Genomic DNA, 24,982 nt, shown 5'->3' with positions numbered 1-24,982 from the left:
GACTCTGATTAGTAGGCATGCATGACATTCTGAAGCAAATATCTAGAGTTCATTGACCACAAAACAGTGAGACAGATGTCATGTGCAATTGGTCAGTCCTCATAGGTCCTTGGCACTTGGCCATAGTGTAGCTATGAGCATTCTTGAGCAGCCCACGAAGCAGCAATCTTAGGAAATTCGACAAGGCTAGTCTCCTGTCTAGGGTACCTTTTTATTATTTAAAACAGAATTGTTCTTTTCAGACAACACATATCACATTTTATCTACTAATTCTGCCAAACAGATCTCATAGAACTATCCTGAGCATAGAAGTATTTTTGAAAGAAGAGAAAAGAAGAAAAGAATAAACAGAGGGAGAAAAGGAAGGAGAACAGAAAGGCAGGGGGAAGCTACATCTGAAGTCAGTAGCTCTGGACTGGGATATAGCTCAGTTGATAGGCTCCTTGCCTAGCATTAAGAAGTCCCTGTTTCAAATCCCAGGACCACATACCCTTGTAATCCCAGTCCTCAGGAAGCGGAGGTGGGTGGGTCAAAAGTTCCAGGTCATCCTCTGCTACTTTGTGAGTTCACAGTGAGCCTGGAATACTTGAGACCTTGTTTAAAAAGCAAAAATGATTCAATCAGTAATTCATTTGTTGTAATCCTGTCGGATACATCTTCAGGTAGAGGAAGTTTGGGGTATCTGCCAGGGTCACAGTCATTGTTGACTTCTGTGGCCTTAAATATGGTAACCAAACGTGTGTCCCTGCTGAGACTCTTTTCCTAAGTGTAATAATAATACCTACCTTCCAATGGTTTGCGAAGAAAACAATTAGAAGCCATGTGTGAGTCTCTGAAGAGGGTTAATAGTAACTTCTCGATGACTCAGGTTTCCATTATCTTAGTACCTGTTTCCACATCCCTAAGACATTCAGGCTGAGGAGTCTCCAACCTATCTCCTAGACCTGATGTTTATGGTTCCTTCGGTTATGGCTTTCAGGTCTAAAATTGCCATGTTTCATATTTGGAAATTTATCAAAATGCCCAAGAACTAAGTTTTGAGGCTAGAAAGATGAGCGAAGATTAAGCTGTTTTGTTGGTTCTTTTTTTTTTTTTCGGAGCTGGGGACCGAACCCAGGGCCTTGCGCTTCCTAGGTAAGCGCTCTACCACTGAGCTAAATCCCCAGCCCCGAAGATTAAGCTGTTTTGTAATCTGTGAGTTATACAACCACTAAGGAACTAGCTAAATCAGTAAGCCTGTAGGGGTAAGCATTGCTTCACCCACCAGGCTGGGGAAGTTCTTAGAAAATAAAGAACAAGGGGTTGGGGATTTAGCTCAGTGGTAGAGTGCTTGCCTAGCAAGCGCAAGGCCCTGGGTTCGGTCCCCAGCTCCAAAAAAAAAAAAAAAAAAAAAGAAAATAAAGAACATTATGAGGTGAAGCCCAGGCTTGCTGAGAGGTAAGACCTGCATTGACGTGAATGAACCAAAACTTTGTAGTTTTGATAATTAAAGACAGAGTCATAAGAAATACTCTATGAAATGTGCATTAAAATAGGGTAATGAAGTGAGAAAATAATTTAAGAAATAAGCCTCATTTATAAAAAAGCATGAGTTTGCAGGGATAGAAGATACTTAAATTAATGAAATGCTTGCTATGCATATATATATACACATACATACATATATGTATATATATATATATATATATATATATATATATATATATATATATATATATAATTTAAGACCTCAGCAGCCCTGTAAAGAAGCTGGGTGTAGAAGTGTACACTGTAATCCCAGAGCTGAGGAAGCAGAGACAGGTAGCTCTCTGGGCAACCAGAGAACATTAAGTAGTGAGACCCATGTCACTGTGAAGAGACTGTCTCTAAAGGCAAAATGAGTGGTCTTGAGTACAAACTCTGGAGGTTGAACCCTGAACTGTGCACACACATGTATGCACACTTATATTCCAGAAATTGAAATTAAACAGGCACACACACACACACACACACACACAGAGAATGAAATGTACACATGTACAGATATAAAACACGTTCTGAAGAATTCTGTTCAAGCTTCTTGAAAAGGTATGGATAATTACATGGAAAACATAAACTGACTTGTCAGTATTCAGTGTGTGTGTGTGTGTGTGTGTGTGTGTGTGTGTGTACCTGTTTATTTAAATTTCTGGAATATAGGTGTACATGCATGCATGTGTGTGTGTGTGTGTGCGCGCGCGCGCGCGCACACACGTGCATGTATGCGAGCATGTGTGTATGTATGGGTGTGTGTCTCATGAAACAAGCATGTTTCCTCCTGTCTCAAATTTTATTTTATTTTCTATAGGCTTGAAATATGTCAATTTTCTGCCTTTAGGAGAAAACAAGTATTTTCCCAGCACAGGATTTCAAGTCTGCCATAAGCAGTTGGTTTGATGAAAACTTACATACAAAGAAAGTCAAAGGGGAAGAGGCCACACGATGGCCTGATGTCCCTTTGTGTCTCTTCCTGGGGTCTACCTTTGCTGGAACCATCTTTTCTCACCTTCCACAGCTGACAGTTTACAGCAAACCAAAGCGAAATTTTAAAAGTACAAAAATAATCTCCAGGTTGAGGAAAAGATCATATCTGGGTCTCCTGGTGAATGATCTTGAATGCGAGCTCTGAGACAGAGGAGCCAGTCACTCTCTCCTTCAGCTGTCTGACTACCAGCCATCATAGTAACTGAGCTCAGAGCCTCTAACCGCCACTCACATAAGCATGGTCCTTGGTCCCTTTCCAGCCCCTTTCTGAGTCTCAGTGCCAAGAAGATCTGGCAGGCAGCTTTAAGAAGACAGAAAGACTTGCCTCAAAGATTTTTATTGAAGGGGTTAAGAAAAGGCCAGGCAGACCGTGGCAAGCTGGAGCCAGAATGATGTAAGGCCGGCTGCCCCACTTACTGTGAACACTGTTATCTCCTAGGACCTTGGGTGTTCTGAGAAAAATATGCAAGCAGTTTTGCCTGGCCTGCAAATGATGGTGGAATGGATTCTTAGGACCATATATTTCACACTGACATTTCCCTTCTTTGGTCACAGGAGACAGTGACTTATCCCCAGAGCTGGCTGTTCTGTGTGGCGTAAGCCCTCCTGGGCCCATCCGGTCAACTGGAGAATACATGTACATCCGCTTCACTTCAGACACCAGCGTCGCGGGGACAGGCTTCAACGCCTCCTTTCACAAGAGTAACTTGGCCAAGCATTTGCCGTTTTATTTCTTTCCCACCCCTCCTTCTTCCCTTTCTCCTTCCTCCTCTCCTCTCCTCTCCTCTCCTCTCCTCTCCTCTCCTCTCCTCTCCTCTCCTCTCCTCTCTTTTCTCTCAATTATTTCTGTCCTCTTCTTTTTAAGACATGTCTCCCTCTGCCCCTCTTTCTCCCTCCCCTCTTCTCCCTTTTACCCTCTCCCCTCCCTCCCTTTCCCCCTCCTATCTCTCCTTCTGTCCCCTCTCCCTCCCACTGTGGTGTTCTCTTTTTACTTTCTCCCTAATTACCCACCTCATCTTTCCAAACTGAGACACAAATTATAAATCAAAAGACACAAGTACCTGCTATGTCATGTAGCCAGCTAAGTTCTCACACAAACTAGAGTTGTCCAGTTGTGCAAGAGTATCTCTCATATTAGATATCTGAGTGGTACCTCTCACTTCTCTGAGAGGTATGCTCATGGTAGACATAAGAAAAAGATCATTTGAGAATAACTTTTACCCTAGCTAAGGATTAGACCTGGAAGATAATACCCATAGTTTCCATCAAAGGAGCTACAGATACATGCTATCTCCACTTTAAGAAATAGCCAGTTAATAATGATACAGGAGACACCTTCATGAAGTCCTCAACTGAAGTTAATCAACTTGAATGTGATAGAAATTTGTTTAGTTAGAGAACATGTGTTGTTTATGAAGTGCTCTAACGTGTCATAGCATTGAGATTTTTTTCAAAACATGACAGCATGTGAAGTCTAATACCTTTGAAGGTAGATTGACATTAAAGAAATTGTCTATGGATTTTTGAAAAAACAGCCATGTATGAAAAACTTAATTTTAATGTGGATTCTTAACTTAATGCACTAGCATTTCCTTCCCAGTTTGCATGTAACTTTTGTAAAGAGGGGAGCAGTCAGAGGAACGTGATCAACCTTATACTCAGCGGAAAGGGCTGTGTGGGGGTTGTGAGGGTGGGCTTTGGAATGGGAGCCAGAACAGGTATCTGTCTCTGCACGTTGACTTGTGTGAAGTTTCTGCTACAGGCTGTCTAGTAGCTGACAGTGACAATGTAAGGCCTGCTTCGTTAATCTCTTTCTTCAACTCAGGATATCAAGTATAGAATTAGCTCATCTCAATAGATAGATGACAAATAGAGAAATGATGATAGATGATAGATGTGATAGGTAGATAGATGATAGGAAGATAGATAGATAGATAGATAGATAGATAGATAGATAGATAGATAGACAGACAGACAGATATAGATGATAGATAAATGGATAGGTAAATAGATAGATAGATAGATAGATAGATAGATAGATAGATAGATAGATAGATAGATAGAAGATGATATATAGATAGATAGGTAGATAGATATAGACAGATGATAGGTCAATGAATAGATAGATACATAATACATAGATGATTGGTGGTAGATACATAGATACATACATAGATGATAGGTAGATAGATAAATGACATACAAACAGACACATACACACACACACACACACACACACACACACACACGCACACGCACACACGCAGGTGACCTCCAAAGCCTTCCCATTCTTACACAGAATTGGTCCTCTCTGCTCCCTATATAACCTCACCAACCTACTTTCTGAACTGCTCGTGCTATCTCATCCATTCTGAGTTCCAAAGATGCCCCTCTCACCGTATCAGGTCTTCATACTGTTTTCTGGGCTGCAACGTACGTAGCTCACCTAGTTGGATTCCTTTTCCCATCCAGGACTTTGCTCAGGTCTCACCCTGTAACTTCCCGAGCAGCAGAATATGCCTCCCCCCCACTCCTTTACTTTGCATATTGGATTCACAGCTATTTTACGCAGTGTGCATTTGTTCATAGCATCGCCCTCTATCTCTGCAAAGTCAGCCTTTGTGGAAGTAAGTAAGTGCTCTTTCCTCTGCGGCTCAGATCTTGACCACCACACCGAGAGCATCTCGCCTGTACTCCTTCAGTGATTGTGCCTCGAGTCATTTCTTGATCCCAATTTACTTTCAAGTTTCTCGTCTGCTGTTGACGTCTTGGAAGTCCCCAGTTTGGGAGAGGGGGGAAGAAGAGCATGAAAACCTCGTTGTCAATATCGTTTAAGTAACCTACCTTTCTTTCTTCCCGGTAAGGCTGTGGTGGATATTTGCATGCAGATCGAGGAGTTATCACATCCCCCAAGTATCCAGACACCTACCTTCCCAACCTCAACTGCTCCTGGCATGTTCTGGTCCAGACTGGTCTGACCATCGCCGTCCATTTTGAGCAGCCTTTCCAGATTCAAAACAGAGACTCTTTTTGCAGTCAGGGGGATTACTTGGTGGTAGGTCATGCTCGTGGCTCTCCGAAGCTACTCTCTCTCTCCAGACTTAATCTAAAATTTTCAGTATGAATCTTGATAGGAATTTTAATCCTATTTTGCAGTATTAAGGATGTACCATTTTAAATGTCTTTCCAGCTAAGAAACGGACCAGATAACCATTCTCCACCACTGGGACCTTCTGGAAGAAATGGTCGTTTCTGCGGAATGTACGCACCGTCCACTCTGTTCACCTCAGGCAATGAAATGTTTGTTCAGTTCATCTCGGACAGTAGTAATGGTGGACAAGGGTTTAAGATCAGATATGAGGCAAAGAGTTTAGGTAAGTGTTTCCTTGAGAATTCTATCTGTACTTCCCTCCCCCCTGGGGTTATTTGGTTTGGGGATTTTAGAAAAGAAAACACAAAGTTTTCTGAGGTAAAAGTCAGTAAAAAGTCAGGTAAAAAAGTGTTAAGAAGAGCTGCCTGTGATCGATCCAGGACTTAGAGCACGCTTTGTACACTAGCTGTTCAGCATCGTGCTTCTTCAAGAACGTTTTATTTCTACTTTACAGGTAAGCAAAATGAGGCTTTGAGTTTTCCAACTTACAGATTTTTTTGTTAGTTTGTTTGTTTTCTAGTTAATGATAAATGTGAATTTTCTGTCTGTAGCAAATGAACCGATTTTGGGGGGCCCCCAAAATCCTTTAGTTTTTTCTGTGAGGAAATGTCTAAGTTAAACCCAGCGACGGCAGCAGAGTACGGGCTGGGCCTGCTCTGTTCACCATCACTGCAGTGTTGCTTCATAAGGAGCACTGGCCTATGATCCTACTGTTACTTACCTAGCTATTACTCATCTATTACTGTATTTCAGAGCCATCTTTATGCAATCAGCCTTACTAATGTCTAACTATGATTGTATTTAACTCTACTGTACTGATTGATTTTTGTGACATTTACTTTTTAACTAAATGTCAGTGGAGAATAAGCAGCAGAACTAAATCTCTACTTGTCCCTCCAAATTCAATATCATGAATGATTACGAGACTGAAATCCCAGATTCTTGAATGTGCATCAAAAGGTATATTGAGCTTCATAAAGCTGTGAAGGTTTTTTTGTTGTTGCCATTTCTCCTGCTGTGTTATTTGAATCAGATCTTCTATAGCCCAAGGTAGCCTGGAATGCACTGTGTAGTTGAAGGTGACCTTGAGTCCCTCATCCTTCTGCTTTGGTATCCCAAATACTGGAACTATAAGCGTGTGCTACCATGCCCAACTGAAACTGGATGTTTTAACATACATGATCTCAAATGTGAGAGATTCAGAATGTCGGCATCATTTCTTCAACTGGGAAAAGGAAACAAAAATCTCTATTAATCAATCATTCCCCAACCCACTTACTTGCCTCAGCAAGGCCCAAGGCAAGCAGTGTGTTCAGTCACCCCCTAGGGCATTAAGCTCAGGCACTAGGAGAGCTGCTAGCAGCTCTGAGGGCAGCTGCCTCACTCCTGGAAGTTGGCATCTTCTCTGGCTTCCCTGTGTTTAGGCTGGCGTCCACAGTGACTTTAAACAGACTGGTTTCACCTCCTTCAGGACTCACTTTTCTACTTTGTTAATGCCAGGATCAACCCTAAATTAGTGACAGTTCAGATGTACCTAAGTATACTTTCTTTTTAGCTCCCTTTTAGGCCCACCAGTCAGGCACCTAGGCTAGCAGCCATGATCATCTCTCTGCCTTTCCTCACACATATGACTACCCTTAACATTAAGATTGAACAAAGGTCTTTTGATTTGAAAAGCTATCTTGAGGCAGCCACAAGCAATAGGATTGTGCTTGTCTCTTCCGACTTACTAAGCCAGTCTTCTCCTTGGTTCTCTTCCCATGGTGTCTACCTCATACCATTTCCCATGTATTCAATTATGTTCTGGGTGAACAGCTCTTGGCATCACTTACTGAGCTTTACACCATCTTTCTCCCTGGCTCTAGCTGATTGAGCTTTCTATAGTCTTGTGCTAGATGTCTTCTAGTCTTTTGGCTTGTTAATTAGTTAGGTAAACATTTATAAAGAGCTTTACACTATGCCCACTGCTAAGTTTTATCAAGGAGCTCTGTGCAATGACTGAGACATACAAGCAGTTCTTGTACAGCATAGTGAATGCATAATGGAGAAATGATCCAGGATCTAGCTGTGATCGCACAGGAGAAGCGCCAATCTAAACTGATGGTATCAAAGAAGGGCGGACAGAGATTTACACTTAGTAAAGAATGATATAATGGCATAAGACATCTCAGCATTAGAAGATAACTCACAATTTCAAAGGAATGTGCTGTGTTGGAGAACAGGGTCAGAAGGAGGTGACTATGATGATGAACCAAGTATGCATCATGATGCTCAGGGTCATTAGCTCTTAAAGATAAGGTATTACCAAATACTCACACGGAGCCACTGAAAGGTTTAAAGCCAAAGCACTATGGCTTGACCAGATCAGAAACAGCAGCATAGCTTCATGACTGGAAGACTGAAGACTCATCTGAAAGAGTAATTCAGGAAACACTACTGTCCTGAGCTAAGGCCACATCAGTAAAAAGGTAGAAAAAGGGTCATGTTGAAAGGCTTTCTGAATAGGAAATTGAGTGGACTTTCAGGTCACTTAGAGGTGGGAAAGACATGATGAAAGAGAATGAGCAGCAACTAGGTACACACAAGGTGCTAGACCGACATCCAGATATGGTAATAATGGGTAGATTATTTATCCTGAAATCCCTGAATTCCATCCCCTGAAGATCTCTAGTAGACTGTTGGAACACAGAAGTGAGAAGAGGTGTCTAGCCAGATCTGATAAAGTGAGAGGATGATCAACTGATGGGTCGTGGTTTAAACATGAGCATACGGGACAACCAAGGAATTCTTAAGGATGAAAAGATGGCAGACCTGCGAAGAGATTCCCGGGGCTCTCTGGCACTGTAGGGAAGCCCTGGTAGGAGACACGGGATGGTGTGAGGGGGAATGCTGAGCTGACAGAAGGAAACAAAGAGTATGATGTCTGAGAAGCTGAAGGTCAGAGGTAGAAAAAAGGAAGATGGGGTTGATCGCGGGCAATGCAATAGGTATCGAGTAATTATAGAGAAGTCATCTCTGCATACACAGCTCGCAGGAAACTGAGGAGTGAGATAAACATGATCGACATGTTAGAAAGAAGGAAAAGCAAAAGGAAAAGAGGGAGGGATGGAGGGATGGGTCGGTAAGAGAGCAGAAGTGAAGATGTTAGGGGACGGAGATCTTAAGTACAGTGATTTCAGAAGGACAGATGGGAAGGGAACATGATCCAGAGATACAGAAGAGTCACGGGAAGAGGTGACAGATACAAGTGAATGTATTCTGAATGGTAACAAATGAGGGGTTAAAAGTTGACAGGGTTCTCAGATGGTTCTTTTTCGGTCACAAATAGAACACCAAATAGCATGATGGTATTTATAAACCCCGCTCATGGTTGGTAGCTCTAAGAGGTTCAAAAATTTAAGGTAGCCTCAAGAACATAGGCAGACAAGGCTCATCCAAGACTGTCTCAAAAACAAACAGGCTAGAGAGATGGGTAGTGGTTGGAAAATTAGCTGCACTGGCTGCTTTTCAGGAGGACTCGAGTTTAATTCCCAGCACTCACTTGGCAGCTCACATCTGTCTCTAACTCCATTTCCAAGGGATCGGATGCTTTCCTTTAGCCTCAGCTGACACCAGGCATGTATGTGGTACAGACATACAGGCAGGCAAAACACCCATACAAAAAAGGTAAAAGTGAAATCAAGTTAAAAAGTAAAATAAAATTAAAAACAAAAAAGCCAACAACATCCCCTGACACACACATACATACACACGTTTTAAAACGAACACCTGACCTAACAGAAGAGCGGAACAGACGGCATGACAGAATAAAAAAAGGAACATTTATGGTAGCTCATTTTATAGGAAGTTCAGGATTTATTTGCTTACAAAGAACATTAGGATAGTTCTGATGAAAGGAAGTTGGGAGGAAAAACACAGACAAACTGATAGTAGACAGAGATTGTGGTAGCGGTGTTCACCAGACTGCAGATTGATTTAACTGTTTCTTGACAGCCTGCGGGGGCACTGTCTACATCCATGATGCTGACTCTGACGGATACCTGACCTCCCCCAACTACCCTGCTAATTATCCCCAACATGCCGAATGCATTTGGATCTTAGAGGCGCCTCCAGGGAGAAGCATACAGCTCCAATTTGAAGATCAATTCAATATTGAAGACACACCCAAGTAGGTCACCTCCGTCCTAATGTTCCTCCAACCCAAAGTTAATATTTTTTTAAGTTGTTGTGTCTCAAGACAATTCATTTCCTCTCTGCTCGGCAGTACCTGCTGCCCAGAAAAATGTAGGGACAAAGAGATGAGTCAATGTCTGAAGCCTCAAAGCCTTGCATAGCAACTGCTCTCCAGCTGAGTAGACTGTGTGTGCAGGCCTCCATTGTCACCATTGTCACCATTGTCACCCTCCACACATCCTCCAAGAGACACTGGGAGTGGTGGTTTGAGATTTATGCCATTTGTTCTTCCTCTCACAGGAAGAATCCAATGTCTCTTAGATGAGCATATTTCTGTCTAGCTGCATATTCAGATGATAAATATATCCGCTTAACGAATAAGAATTTGTGTGGCGTGGCATTAGAGACCACGGGTGCCCCAAAGAGCACTGATGCAATCACTCTGCAATGTCCCAGTCTTGGTTGTGTCAGCATTTGTGAAGGATCACAGCTCAGACAGCATGTGTGACTGTGCGAAAACCAGGGAAACTACGTAGTCAGTGAAACCAAAGCAAAACTAAAAGCTGAAGCCCAGACCTATGGTTTCTTTTGCATTTGTCTGAAACACCCCTGCCTTTGCGTGAAATGATGCATGTCCCAGCAGACCTTCTGCGCAGCAATTTTTGATACCAAATATGATATGATGCCAAGTAAGCACGGATGGTCCGGCTTGACTTTATTGGGACACATGAGTAGAGGCATATCGTCTTTTAAGGACATAGACAGTGCAGCTGTGCTCCTATAGCCAGAGTCATGCAATTTCTGAGAGAGGTTCATCATTCTCCTATAGAGTGTATTCATTATCATGTCTGACAAATTCTACTTTAGGTAAATTCATAGTTCATCTGAAATGACTTTTATGTTTCTTTTTCTTATTTTTTTTGGAATTGGATATTTTTTTATTTACATTTCAAATGTTATCCCCTTTCCTGGTTTCCCATCCATAAACCTACTATCCCATCCCCTCTCCCCCTGTTTCCATGAGGGTGTTCCCCCATCCACCCACCCACCCCCTTCCCCCTCCCCGCCCTGACATTCCCCTACACTGGGGCATCCAGCTTTGGCAGGACCAAGAACCTCTTCTCCCACTGGTGCCCAACAAGGCCAACCTCTACTTTTATGTTTCTAAAACAGATAGATAACATGGGAGGAACTTTTCTCCCAGGGTAAAAGCTGTCTGCTTTGGTCATTCGTGGGAAGTTGTATTGCCACTAGAAAAACATATGACATTTATTAAAATCACCCAAAAGCTTAAAGAGATCCACTCATGTTCTCTTTTCATTCAGAAATGATAATTAAGTCATGTCCTTAAAGAAAGAAGTCTTTTATTAACAAAATAAGTGAAATAAAGCTGTTTTTTAAGTTTGATAATTTCTTCCTGCCAGCTGTTCTGTGAGCTATCTTGAATTGCGTGACGGAGCCAACTCGAATGCACGTCTGGTTTCCAAGTTGTGTGGCCACACTCTGCCTCATAGCTGGGTATCCTCGAGAGAACGAATATACTTGAAGTTTCACACTGACGGTGGTTCCAGCTACATGGGATTCAAGGCCAAGTACTCTATAGGTAATGCTTTATCTTTAAACAGGAAAGAATGGTCCAGGGGAGCACTACAAGTCTAATCGCACCTTACCTTTCATCTGCCTACATTTAAGATTGAGAAAAAGAATATCATGTATTAACTCCCAATGTCGCTACCAATTTTTTAATTATTTTTATATTATACTAAAATTCATTAAATTTCACTAAAACTTTAGTATTTTATATTGTCCTAATTTGTATATAAAATATTTTCAGCTATATAAAACTTCGTTTCATTCTCTTACCGTGAAATGTGTCTAATATACTTACAAATGATAAACTTCTTTAGTGATACAACAAGTGCACTTGGATGATGACTTAGACACTGACTATAGAACGGTCAGACCTTTTCCTTCTGAGTCTCCAATGCCAAGCCAGTTACTCAATGAAAAGCACATTATTCCCCGGAGTTTGATTTCTTTATTTAAAAATAAAGCGAGCCATAAACAGACAATTTGAAGATACACTCCAAATATATAACACCACGTATTGCATATGATCTAGTGGGTCTGAACACTCTCAAAACAAATATAAAAATCTTCAAAAGCTCAGAAAGTCTAGTTTTAACAGTATTTAATCTACACAACTTACCTTATAACGTAAGTTAACTGTGTGTATGTATGTTAATCTAGCTACCACATCCAAGTGATAAACAATAACTGAATAGTATTTTCAAGCCCTACCAGACTATTTAGTGCAGCACAGTGTGTACATAATAGTTAATCTAGAGTGACATTCCATAGATGTCTTTCATTTCTCATTACTAAGTATCTTCCTTTCCATCCATAATAGATTTCAAATAATTTGGAAAACTTTAATCAAACTTTTTCAGACCGTTTCAGATTTTCAGCTTCTCTCAATATCCATTTGGCTCCTAAAAGTTTGAAATTATCTTGGATTAATCAGAGAAATCATAATAGAATACCGTTTGTATGTGTGTGCTTTGTAGCTTCCTGTGGAGGAACAGTCTCAGGGGACAGTGGAGTCATCGAGAGCATTGGCTACCCGACCCTTCCGTATGCAAACAATGTGTTTTGTCAGTGGTTTATCCGAGGCCTCCCAGGACACTACCTCACTCTCAGTTTTGAAGATTTTAACCTTCAGAGCTCTCCTGGTTGTACAAAAGACTTTGTGGAGATCTGGGAAAACCATACCTCTGGTCAGTGAAATATTTCTTTCTTTGTGGGTGTTTACATCTTAATTTATTCAGCCTCAGAAGCATCTTTACTTCTGATAAAGGCAAAAGTGTGTCTGATGCCTTTGAAATGTAGATTCATGAGCTCTGGTCACGGTCAGTAGCTCTCTTCCATGATTCTAACAGATCACAGTGGATGCTCAGTATCCCGGGAGCCATTCTATGGCCATCTTGGAGAACACACTGAAAGAACTTTGTGTTAAGAAGGATCTTCTACCTATGGAAGCCTCTCGGTGCCACAAGTGGTTATTGGAGGAGCCTCTTGAAACATGAGGAGAGGGAAGGACAGTGGTCTCATGTTACAGTAGAAAGGGCCCTTGGTTCTTTTCTTTAATCAGGTGATCAAGCCTTCCTCAACTGGCTGAGATAGACTTACCCTAATTGGTCCCACTCTTTATACATCTGCATATATTTGAATATATTGGTGTTTGTTCATGATTTTCTCGGCAGTGGTTACCATTTCTTCATGGACAAAGGATTGCCTCATAGATTTGGTTTTCTTCGTCCATGCAAAACAACTTAAGTAAATATTAACAGAAATGAATCACCCAGGCATATGGATAACCAATTACTGGGCTCTTACAGGAAGAGTTCTGGGGAGATATTGTGGAAACTCCACTCCTAGCAGTGTTGACACTTCCAGCAATGTTGCTTCCGTCAAGTTTGTCACAGATGGCTCTGTCACTGCCTCAGGATTTAGGCTGCAGTTTAAGTCCAGCAGACAAGGTGAGCCCAACGAATTGTTAGAAACGGTACTGTTCCCCTACAGAGGATATACAGACGCTATGCCAGATACTGACGAGGCAATGATTTGAAAAAGAAAATGTGACGGTCTCTTCCTGACTCTTACAACAAGATAAGAGGCAATGCTAATAATCACTCACCAACTAATGAGGAGTTACCATTCAAATAAAAGCCAACAAGGAGGTAGCTTGTATTGTGATAGACGCAGGAAGACTTCCCTGCAAGGTTCGTCTTGAGAAAGGTAGTCCATTATAATGCCCTAGAACTGTCAAGAACTCGCATTCCCAAATGTCCTGACAGACCTGGGTGAAGTAAAGATCTTGTCTAAAAAGCATAATAATGGTGTTAGCTTTCCTAATTCTGCTATATTTATTTGTCTTTTATATATTCTGGGCTCTGATAATTATTTGAATACTGCCAGTGGACTGTTTTCCTTGGGAAAATGTTAACTATTGATAGAGACAAGAGCCGAACACAGATATAGATGCAAGAAATCAAGGAATGAATACAGACAAGCATTCTCATACACGCGGAGACAAAAATTGTCACCAATAACTTTTTCTAGACGGGTCACTAAAGACTAACTTTAAAAACGTCCCATATGCAAAAAGATAATTAAATTTAATGTTTTTCTCTCTGTCTTTCAGTGTGTGGTGGGGATTTACATGGCCCTACTGGCACATTTACTTCTCCCAACTACCCAAACCCAAATCCTCATGCCCGGATCTGTGAGTGGACGATCACTGTACAAGAAGGAAGGCGGATCGTCCTGACGTTTACCAACTTGAGGCTGAGTACCCAGCCATCTTGTAACAGTGAGCACCTCATCGTAAGTGTCCCTGGTAGGCAGGGCTCTGTGTTCCATTCTGTATGGAATGAATTCACGCAGACGTGGTAGTATGAAAACGCAGTCACCCGGGCAACTGCATTTCAGGTGAATTCTGAGTATTTTAGACAGAATGAGATCATCATAAACTTCTTTCAGACACTGTCATCAATGAATGCATGCACACAGGTTGTACATTGGTTAAATCAATTTTCAGAGCAAACCATCGTTAAATGTGACAGGGTCCACAGATAATAGCTAAGCATACAAGTAAACTTTACCAGTCTCAGCCCAGGCACCCGTGAGTCTTAAGGAGATGAGTGGTTCTCCGTAATTGTCTGCCAGAGTGTAGGAAGCCAGGGCTGCAGACCTGCCACGTTGCCACTTTAAAATAGAAGAGGCCTAACTTCAGCATCCCTAGCTTCCCTACCCTGAGAAAAGCAAAGTATACCCACAAGTATAAGTAACAAGTATGTTACTGACTGGGAAGTGTATACTGTGCCCACCGATACATGTTTGTATGTATACATATATGTACTTATCAATAGCTTTGCACAGAGTAATAGATGACCAAATTAGATTAATGTTAATATATTTCTCCATCCATCTTGCTCCCGTTTTCAGTCTCTGAAATTTTTAAATTTATTTTTCTTTCATATAACATATCCTGACTCTACATCTCCCCTACTCCTCTACTTCTCCCCTTTCTCCCCCACATCCACCGTTTTTCCATTTCCCTGCAGAAGAGCATGCCTCCCATGGATGACAACCAAACATGGCATATCAAAATGGAATAAGGCTAGACACAGACCCTCATAGCAAGGCCGAATCCTCAGTAGGAGGAAAAGGGTCCTAAGAACAAGCAAAGAGTCAGAGACAGCCCCACTCCCACTGTTAGGAGTTCCACAAACAGCCCAAGCTAGACACTGTTTCTCTGTGTAGCGCTGGCTGTCTTGGAACTCATTCTTATAGACCAGAATAACCTCAAACCCTCTGGCATACACCTTCCTCTGCCTCCTGAGTTCTGGGATCAAAGGCATGCACGACCATGTCTGACTTCTTTGGATTTACCTGAGTATATAATATTTCTAATTACCCAAGGGAACTATGTTGGTTTATTTTGGAGTTCTAGTTCCTATACTCTATAACTCCATCTATTCACAAGAGCCATTGTTTGTGCCTTAGAAAAACTCTAGCACCTAACATCTTATCCACCCACTGCCGCTGCCTTCCTTCCCTTAGATTGTCTCATTAGTCCCTGTTTCTGCCTTCGTCTTCCTGTGTTCTCAGCACAGCAGCCAAGGTAATGGTTTCCAGTCTAAACAGGATCATATTGAGGCTAGAAATGGATCTTAGTGGTAGGAATCTGGCCTGGCATTGTTAAGGCAAGTCATATTACTTTTTCTTGGAAAAATTCTTCAGTGATCTATCATCTCATTCATATGAATCCCAAATCCTAACAAAGGCCCAGCCAGCCCACCAGTACCTGCTGGTCCTTTCTCTCTTATTCCTCTACCTTATCCCCATCCCATCCCATATCCTCTCTGCTCCTATGACCCAGACATGCTAGCCTCTCTTCTGTCCCTTGACTATTCTCAGAGCTCCAACATTAGGCCTTAACTGCTGATTTTGGCCTCTATCTAGACTGTTCCTCCCAAGATGGCTGCCTGGCTATCTTTTTTCACCTCCCTTAGATCTCTGCTCTGACCCCCACCACCTCATTATAAGACCCTAAATGAAGCAAACCCCACCTTTACCTGTTCCTCCCATGTGCTGTCATTTCACAGTACTTCACATCAGCTTTCTGAGCGCTAGAACTAGGTTTCCTTTGGTGAGCCCCTAGTGATCTATATTCTTGAAGATAAGGGTTTGATGAATGAATTGGGGAAATAACATCATTACCTTTAAAAAAAAAAGCTGTTTTTGTTTTCGGGTTAGTTGTCTGCTCTTCAATAGGAAATTTCAAAATAACGTTTGCAATTTATTTTGACATCCCATGACATCTCCTCATCACTTTTTATTACCCCAACATGGCCCCATTTAGCTTTCAGGTTATTGTCTCAGGTCTAGTATCTGAAGTACTGAACTGTTTCCCCCAGATACTCAGTATGGACCAGTGCGTTTTTCTTACGTTTGAGAGCCAGAGAATGCTGGGTTATGTTTCTGTTTTCCCTTTCCCCCCTCCCTCCTAATGCATCTTATCTCTGGGATTCTAATTACTTCTTGTAGCATTTACACCATTGTTTCCAGCTAACATTTCCTCTTTTGCACCTCTTTAGGTGGTCTTGGGGCTCATCTAGCTATGTCCTACTATAGAACCTGAGGAATTAGCTTCCTCCCATGAGAAGGCCACACAGGAAATTCATAGTTCACAAATTGTCAGCTTCCTGACAAAACACACATGTCACAGTTTCCATGGTTGTTACACTTGGATGCTTATGGAAACTACATTCAGGCTAAGCCAGGTGGTATGCTGTACCCACATTTCCTTCTGCTTTTTCAAATAGCAATGACAATAGTTGGACTATTTTTACATTTATGGATGTCAGTCACTAATTTTTCTACACATCTTCCACCAAAGGCATACATATCTATTTTTGTCACCAGTATCCTTCTGTGAATCCCTGTCCACCTGCAGCAAACCAGCTGGGAGCTTTTGTTTGGGGATTTCCCTCCACCATTGTGTCTGTAGTCCCCAAATTCCACTCGGAACTGGCCAGCTGGCTCCACGATGCTGTACATTTCCTTTCTTAGTCAACTTCCTGGTTTTGCTGGGGGACATGCTCTTGTAATGCTCTAAGGACATGGATGTGCATGATAACCTTTGAGGACCTGTATGATTTCTGCTTTATCATAATCATTTGAATCTACATATTAGAGTATTATAGAGTCATAACTTGAAGTTTTCATATTGCTTCTTTCAGTTTGCATCTCTGTTTACATTGGTCTCTGAGTTTCATATTGGATGTTTCTCCAGAGCCCTGTTTGTTCTTCATTCATGTTTAAGAAATCTATCTAAAAAACTGATTGGGTTCTCTGTGTACATACATGAGCCTGGCACCTGGGCTTTATGGAAGTAATTAAGACAGACCTTTCCTTGTACTTATCAATCTGGAAAAGGCCATGGCTTCCGAGCTTTCCTCATCACTTTACAAATTCATTTCTGGAGGAGGATCTTTAAGTCCCATTTCTCTAAATCATTTTTATGCATCAATGCTTACTTTCCTCTTCTGTACTCCAAATAAGCGTGTTAATTGCCTTTCGCCCACCCTATGTGTACTTGAATGCTTGTCCGAATAGGGGGGAAAAACCCCAAGATCTACAGGCAACATGGGTGAGCTCTGAGCTTCCTGCTACTTGAACACCACACCCAGCTGGACTGATGACTCAGATGGAGGAAAGGAAAGGCTGCACCACACAGCCTATGGGGTCATGAGACGAATGTCCCAGTTTGTTCCTCCTCATAGCAATTCTTAAATCCTGTCTTGACTGTCATGTGTCTGCTCCAGCCTTAGGTCTTCTGAGGCTTGCAGTTTCTGCCTACAAAAGACAGTAGAGGACAAGACACGAGGTCATACTCTGGTTGCTTCTAAATGCAAAAAGAAGTCCATATACTAACTGGTTGACCGCACATAGTCTGGTCATTACAGTTCTATGCCACAGTCAGATGCAGAAAGAGGCAGTGAATAGTCATTGCCTATAACGGGTCCTGTCAGCCTTGTAGTTGGTTATAAATAGAATTGATTCTGAGAACACATTACCCACTCCTGTTCATAGAAACATGAAATGTGTATTGTCCTCTGTTGCTTTGCCTTGTGGGAAATTTGGATCCAAATTCAAGTATTCCTAGTTGTTGGATTTTCAACAGACTATAAATCTTTGTACTGTGCTCTCTGCATTTGGGAAATGGATCCCTACAACATGCCTGAGAGCTGGAAGCATGGTAATGATCAGACAGGATAATCTGAGCAGGTAATTAGCAGAGTCTGGCTTTCTATCTGCAGGAAGAGTGATGGAAACATTTCCTCTGCTCCCGTAGCTAGAAGGCATTTTAAATCAGAAACCACCAAAGAGCTGAGTTCAGTCATTAATTACTGTAAATGAAAAAGCTTGCATCCCTGGGAGTATAGTATGTCCTATTTTAACCAAGCTTTTAGCACCATTATTTCTAATTCTGAGCCATTCAAATCCTTTTTAAAAATAGGAGTATCAATCACGGAGTGAGTTGCTATTTATTTCTTAGAATTGTTTCTGCCTTCTGAAAAGCATTCACAAAACTTTTTCCAGATATAGTCACCCTTTGCCAGCCATCACTAAAGCTGTCAATTATATTTTGATACCGGTAATAACACAGTTTTTAAAAGCCAAGTGAGTAAGAGCACACTGATTGGTTGACCAATGCCAAACAGAATGTCCTGAAAACATACATACAATAACATTATGTGAACTCAGCAAGCAACAGTTAGGAATATCTGTGCACTTACATATATGTGTGCAATAACAATTAGTTTTTTAAAAGGTCATGAAAATGGAGGAAAGTGGGGAAGCCTGTAATCAAGGGTTTGGAGGGCAGAAGAGGCGGGAAAACTGTTATCATTCTATTATAATCAAAAATATAAAAAGTTAAGTCAAATGAGTAAGAATATAGACACTTTAAATCATAAATAATTAAGAAAGAAACATTATAGTTGCAGAAAGATAGATTTATTTTAAGTTACTTTCCAAGGAGCAATGGAGAATTGGCTCAGGGGTTAAGAACATGTACTACTTTTGCAGAGGGAGGAAGCTAAGCTCCCAGTACACCCTTTGGACAGCCACAACTGCCTGTTGCTCCAGTTTCAAGCACACCCAATGCTCTGGCCTCCCGGTCTCTCAGCCCCTGTACTGACGTGCACATGGCCATTACCAAGATATGCACAAGAACATCTAATTAAAAATAACGAAGTAAAACCACCTAACAGTACTTTTCAAGGTATTTAGAGTAGATGACTGATTATATACAGTTGGAATAACCAAGTCATGCTTCCAAGGCACGACTAAGAAAAACCACACGTCAGTGCACTCTGTGAAGGATAAGAAGGCACAGGGTCATGTTTACCTCACTCGTAGAGCAGTGCCTTCCCTTACAAAGTATGCAGTAGCCGTTCACCTGTCCCACATAGGAGGACATACTTCCTATTCTTTCATTTTCTCAACATCGACCCTAAGGCTCTGTGGCTTACGGTCCTGGGATAGGTGTCTGTATTGGTGACTATGGTTCCTTTAGTAGGACATGATTCTGGGCCGAGAATGCTCATCACCGGAGGGATATGCAGTAATGTGGGCAGCATAGCTACAAGTCAACCTATTTTTCTACCAGGTATTCAATGGCATTAGAAGCAACTCGCCCCTACTACAGAAACTGTGCAGCCGTGTGAATGTGACCAATGAATTCAAATCTTCAGGAAACACCATGAAAGTGGTATTTTTCACTGATGGCTCCCGGCCGTATGGAGGCTTCACTGCTTCCTACACCTCTACTGAAGATGCAGGTGAAGTAGGATGCTGCAAATTCACCTCCTCTTGGTCAGACTCCCTCACTATCCCCACAAACACTGCCCCAAATAGCTGAGCCTTCTGTTTTCTCTATAGTGATCAAAAGGTATACTTGGAATCTTTCACACAAGAGCAACATTTAGAACAAATACAACATCTGGTTGGGAGGTGTAGGATCTGAAAGAGGAGAAGCAACCACTGCAGTTTTAGGGGGGAAACCCCTCCATTTTGGTTTTTTACAATAAAAGTTTTTTAGATTATTTTCTAGCACAAGTCCATGTAAAGACACTGAAGAAAACACTTACCTCCTAGGTAACTTATTACCAAAGATTAAATAATTTCACATACAACTGAACATGTGTTGTTATTTTTTGTTCATCTAGTTTATGTGTATTTTCAGTGAAAATAATGAAAGGGTTTCATTTAATATAGATTATCCCCCAAATTAAGCAACATATGGTCTGGATTTAAAGTATCATCTTCCTTTGGGGTCTGCTGTTATTCTCTGAGGGTTTTGTATTTCAGGGAGAATGGAAGTAAATACATCTTTAAATTTTTAAAATGTACTTTATTGGTATAAGAGGCATTTATTACCATATTTAAAAGAGTGGGTTTGTCAACACTTCAGTGTTATATTATCTATTTGATGTAAAAATATTATTGGATCAAATAAAAAATTGTTCATCAAAAGACACTAGGACTTACCAGAGGTTTGGGTATTTTTCTAAATTAAATATTAAATGAATAAGTTTCCAGATTTGGAGAAACCAATGCACAGCCATCTTCCTCATTCTAGAAGGGAAATTCTAGAATTTTCTTCATAAACCTAAAGGGGCATTTTTCTTATAGTTTTCATGTTCTTTGTCTACAAAGCCTGACTACACCTAGAAAAGCTAATTGACATAACATTTATTACATCAGTCATTGTGCCATGATTGTTGGAGTCGTCCTTTATGACGTGGATCTTATTACTCTATCTCTGCCTTTTGTTGCTGCCTTAGTGTGTGGTGGATTTCTTCCAAGTGTCTCCGGTGGAAACTTTTCTTCTCCTGGCTATAATGGAATTCGTGATTATGCCAGAAACCTAGACTGTGAATGGACTCTCAGTAATCCAAATCGGGAAAATTCATCCATAAGTATCTATTTTCTAGAACTTTCTATTGAAAGTCATCAAGACTGTACATTTGATGTCCTAGAGTTTCGAGTAGGTGAGTTCAATGAAATAACATGCTTTCTCTTTTATCTTTATCTTCTTATTCCTGGGCACCGTGGCAGGAGTCAAATGGCTACTATCTCAGTATAGACAATACCGAAGAGCTTTGTCAACACAATGCTGAAATTCTGCATTCCCATATCGGAAGCATGACCTATGAACCATGAATGAAGCGAGTCCTTAGCAAGGAGAACTTCTATCTCAGGTTTCCTGAATGAGAGGGTCACCCAAGTTTGGTTCTAGAGAGTCTCTGTCCTCTCAGGATGTTCCATTGGTCCTCTGAGTCTAAGCTCAGTGTGGTCGGATTGCCAGTAGTTTCCAGAATTTGTAGGAGTTACAGAAGGTTGTTTAATTCTTTTTAGGTTGGAGACATTTAAAACCCTCCCAAAGTGTACCAATGAGAAAAAGCACATGGGAGGTGTTTGGGGAATGAATCCTCAAAGACATCGTTCTTCTTTTTTTTTTTTCATGATAGAAAAGGATCATGGCACATCTGGTGAACCAAGCTTTTCCTAAGAAGTTATTTTTTTTTTCGGGGCTGGGGATTGAACCCAGGACCTTGTGCTTCCTAGGCAAGCGCTCTACCACTGAGCCAAATCCCCAACCCCAAGAAGTTATTTTTTAATTCTGTGTTCATGAACAGTTGATCCCAGTACCTTCTTACAGTTCAGGCACAGATGATCTAACTCTGCTGCCCTCATTGTCACACTGTGCTTGCTTCCCAGAAAATAAGTACCAAAACAACAGATGAACAAAATATTATAGGCAATTTATACTATCAAATGTTGGTTGAGTTTTCCTTAATTCCCGATTTTAAAGAAAAGAAATATGAAGGCAAAACTTAGTAGACAGCTATACCAATCAGTGGTAGCTGCCCCTTTCTATTATTGGCCTTTGTTATTATTAACATCTTTTACTTTAGGGTACTTATTCTTCATGGGTCTCCCATAAATATTGCATGGTAGGGACTAGGATAAAATACAGAGGAGAGAACGCTAAAGTGACTACATAGATGTTATTAAATAGCAAGTTAGACTCATTTATTTCTATGCAGAAAGTAATATTTTAATATCCCATGTAGTGGTTGTAATAGTGTAGTGTCGTTGTCAGACTACGTAGCAAGCTGAAAGAATCAAATGGGTTAAAGAATGTGTTTCACTCTCAGGTTTTCAAGATAATTTCCATTCAGTTTTCATAGCAGCCCTGCACCAAGGCCAAAATTGAGAAGACCTGTTCAGTTACCAATGGTCTCTTTTGAGAACATAGAAGACAGAGTTCTTATGAAGGCTTTGGTGTGCTCTGTGGTAACAGATCAGGGATTTTTGCAGGAGACTCATCCCAGCTGTCTGAGGCAAATGAGTCTAAAAGAGGACACGGCCATTAGAGAATGCTCCCCATGAAATGCTGATAAGCATTTACTACCTCTGCCTGTTGCCAGGCCATTCACGGACATAAGGAGAATGGCTGTATATTCAATTTCAGTCAGTTAAATTCAATTTTCTCTGTATTCCTCCTGATTTACAGACAGTAGAAATACTCTCTTCTATTGACTTATAAGGTCAGTGGTGTTCATCTGACAGGATAAATTGGGAGCAGATAAATGTGCACTCTCCAGGAACTCTGCAAATATTAATCATGTTTCTGTGAGAAGCAATCACCATAAAACCTATTCAAGTCAACCCTGGCAGTTTGGGGCCCATGTGCCAAGTGTTCTGTTTATTTGAGGTGATCAAATGCAGCGAAGACTCTTAAGAAGCTTAGGCAATTATCACCTTTATCCTACGAGCACCCTTCTCACAACTATTGGCATTACATTTCTTCCTCCTTTACAAAGCACACAGCGGAAGGAAGTATTAAGTTGGTGGTGCCTCTGTTTAGATATGTGAAAGTTTGTGTGACGACACAAGCTGAAACAAATTGGCACTGATTGAAATACATCGAGAAGTACTTTCTGTTATTTTTTATTGTTTGGTCCTATTAGTCAAAGATATTTGTCAAAACCCTGTAACCAATGTCACTCTGTATACTGTTTTGTTTAGGGGATGCTGATGGGCCCCTGATAGAGAAGTTCTGTAGCCTGTCAGCACCAACAGCGCCCTTGGTCATCCCCTACCCTCAGGTGTGGATACACTTCGTCAGCAATGAGCGTGTAGAATATACTGGATTCTATATAGAGTACTCCTTTACAGGTAAGCCCTGAAACATAACACAGAGCTATAGAGACTTATTTCTTGGTTTATAATGGTTTCATTGCTAATTTCAATGAAAATTCTCAGGTTAAATTTTAAACCAGTTGTTACTGATACCAAGAAAAGCATTTTATGGGTTTTATATATTTTCCTTTATTCTGGAGACCCTACTATATTCTTATGGTTTTGATCCTTTGATTCTCATTTGTTTCTCTGTGTAGACAATTGTGTCTTCTTCAAGGTGCAGTATTTTTGTTTTATATGGTTTGATTCAGTTCCCAAGTTTGGTCAACTTACATTGATATATTTTTTCACTTGTAAACAGTTCTTGAATTTTAGGATAAATTCTACATGGTCCCAGTTTATGTTTTATTCAGATTACTAATATTACTTATAATTTGTGTTGGATATGCATGTGTAATGTTCAGAGTTTGTATGTAGAAATTCAGTCCAAGTGGGTAAACTTCTTGTCTTGGTTCCCAGAGGATTTTTTTTTCTGGTCCCTTTCACTAACATGGTAATTCTTTCATTGTAAAACTGTTCCCTTGTGTGAAAGTCTAAAGTTACACCTCCTGAACCTGCTTTCTCTCCAAAATCTTAGTTCTGACCCTGAGTCCATGTCTTCGTCTTTTTTCTTTTATATATATATATATATATATATATATATATATATATATATATATATATATATATACTGTAGCTGTCTTCAGACACGCCAGAAGAGGGCATCAGATCCCATCACAGATGGTTGTGAGCCACCGTGTCGTTCTGTGAATTGAATCAGGTCCTCTGGAAGAGCAGTCAGTGCTTGACCTCTGAGCCATCTCTCGAGAACCCCATGTCTTGGCCTTAAACCTCTCAGTCTGTCACACTTTCTGTTTGGCACCGTTCTTCAGTGTTTGAATGGACTTCTTGTTTACGATTTTTAGAAACCCACTTTTCTTTCTATCGAGTTGGACTGGGATCAACATATTTTGCTATAGTTTTGTATACCATTCTTTGTGTTATAACAAATATCATCTACGTGTGCAAACCTTTCACCCATCCATTGTTTTCCATCCTGTTGAAAAAAGAGTAAAGCGAAAAAGCAATGTTGTTTTGCATTGAACAGCAGGCCATATGATCTTGTAAACCTGCACCATCTTTTCAAACTGCTACAATAATCTACCCTTTGAAATTCAAGCTCTTGTTATGAAATGATGATATCGGTGATTGCGAGGCACATCATTTCTTCGCGGTACCTATATTCTCACGGTCTGGTGCTCTCAAGAAAAACAAAGTTATTTAAACTTTCTATAGCACATTCTTAGCTATAGACGCTGGATAATTACTCTCCATTCACAGCAAAGATAATCTCCTTTATTCTGTCAAGTTGAGGCTGTCTTTCCTATGGAAATCTATTTGGGAGTCAGTTCATTTTATCCTGTTCTACCAAACTTCATTCTTGTTCAGGTCTGTATTCTTGATTGATTGCTTGACTGATTGTATTTTTACCAGAAAGTTGGATGGTAATAATTAAGTATTGTGTGACAGCAATGTGAGCTTTTTCTTCTCTTTTATTTAGTGGTTTACAAATCTAATTTCAGATTGTGGTGGAATACGGACAGGTGACAATGGAGTGATCTCAAGTCCTAACTATCCAAACTTGTACAGTGCATGGACCCACTGTTCATGGCTGCTGAAAGCCCCAGAAGGTCACACCATCACTGTGAGTTCTTACAGCGGGCTTAAGTCTTGACAGGACTGAATCGGGGAAATAGGATATGTGTGGGGTGTGTGTGTGTGTGTCTGTGTGTGTGTGTGTGTGTTCTTGAGTGTGTTGTGAGTGTATGTGAG

The 24,982-nt window shown here is 40.9% G+C and overlaps 1 protein-coding gene across 1 annotated transcript in view; it reads left to right on the top strand.

The window, feature by feature from the left end:
* The window catches only part of Cubn (cubilin), a 208,076-nt gene that overhangs the window by 138,255 nt on the left and 44,839 nt on the right, over window positions 1-24,982 (top strand). The window contains exons 41-52 of the mRNA NM_053332.4: window positions 3,058-3,204; window positions 5,367-5,557; window positions 5,693-5,876; window positions 9,647-9,821; window positions 11,251-11,429; window positions 12,394-12,603; window positions 13,225-13,365; window positions 14,031-14,212; window positions 19,569-19,740; window positions 20,746-20,952; window positions 22,997-23,146; window positions 24,733-24,854. Coding sequence (NP_445784.3) covers window positions 3,058-3,204; window positions 5,367-5,557; window positions 5,693-5,876; window positions 9,647-9,821; window positions 11,251-11,429; window positions 12,394-12,603; window positions 13,225-13,365; window positions 14,031-14,212; window positions 19,569-19,740; window positions 20,746-20,952; window positions 22,997-23,146; window positions 24,733-24,854 — 2,060 coding nt within the window. The remainder of the gene's footprint in view (window positions 1-3,057; window positions 3,205-5,366; window positions 5,558-5,692; window positions 5,877-9,646; window positions 9,822-11,250; window positions 11,430-12,393; window positions 12,604-13,224; window positions 13,366-14,030; window positions 14,213-19,568; window positions 19,741-20,745; window positions 20,953-22,996; window positions 23,147-24,732; window positions 24,855-24,982) is intronic.

Source organism: Rattus norvegicus, chromosome 17, assembly GCF_036323735.1.
Source record: "Rattus norvegicus strain BN/NHsdMcwi chromosome 17, GRCr8, whole genome shotgun sequence".
In the NCBI taxonomy this organism is placed as follows: Eukaryota; Metazoa; Chordata; class Mammalia; order Rodentia; family Muridae; genus Rattus; species Rattus norvegicus.
Note: the sequence above shows the minus strand (reverse complement) of the source record. Positions and strands in the feature narration are given on the sequence as shown.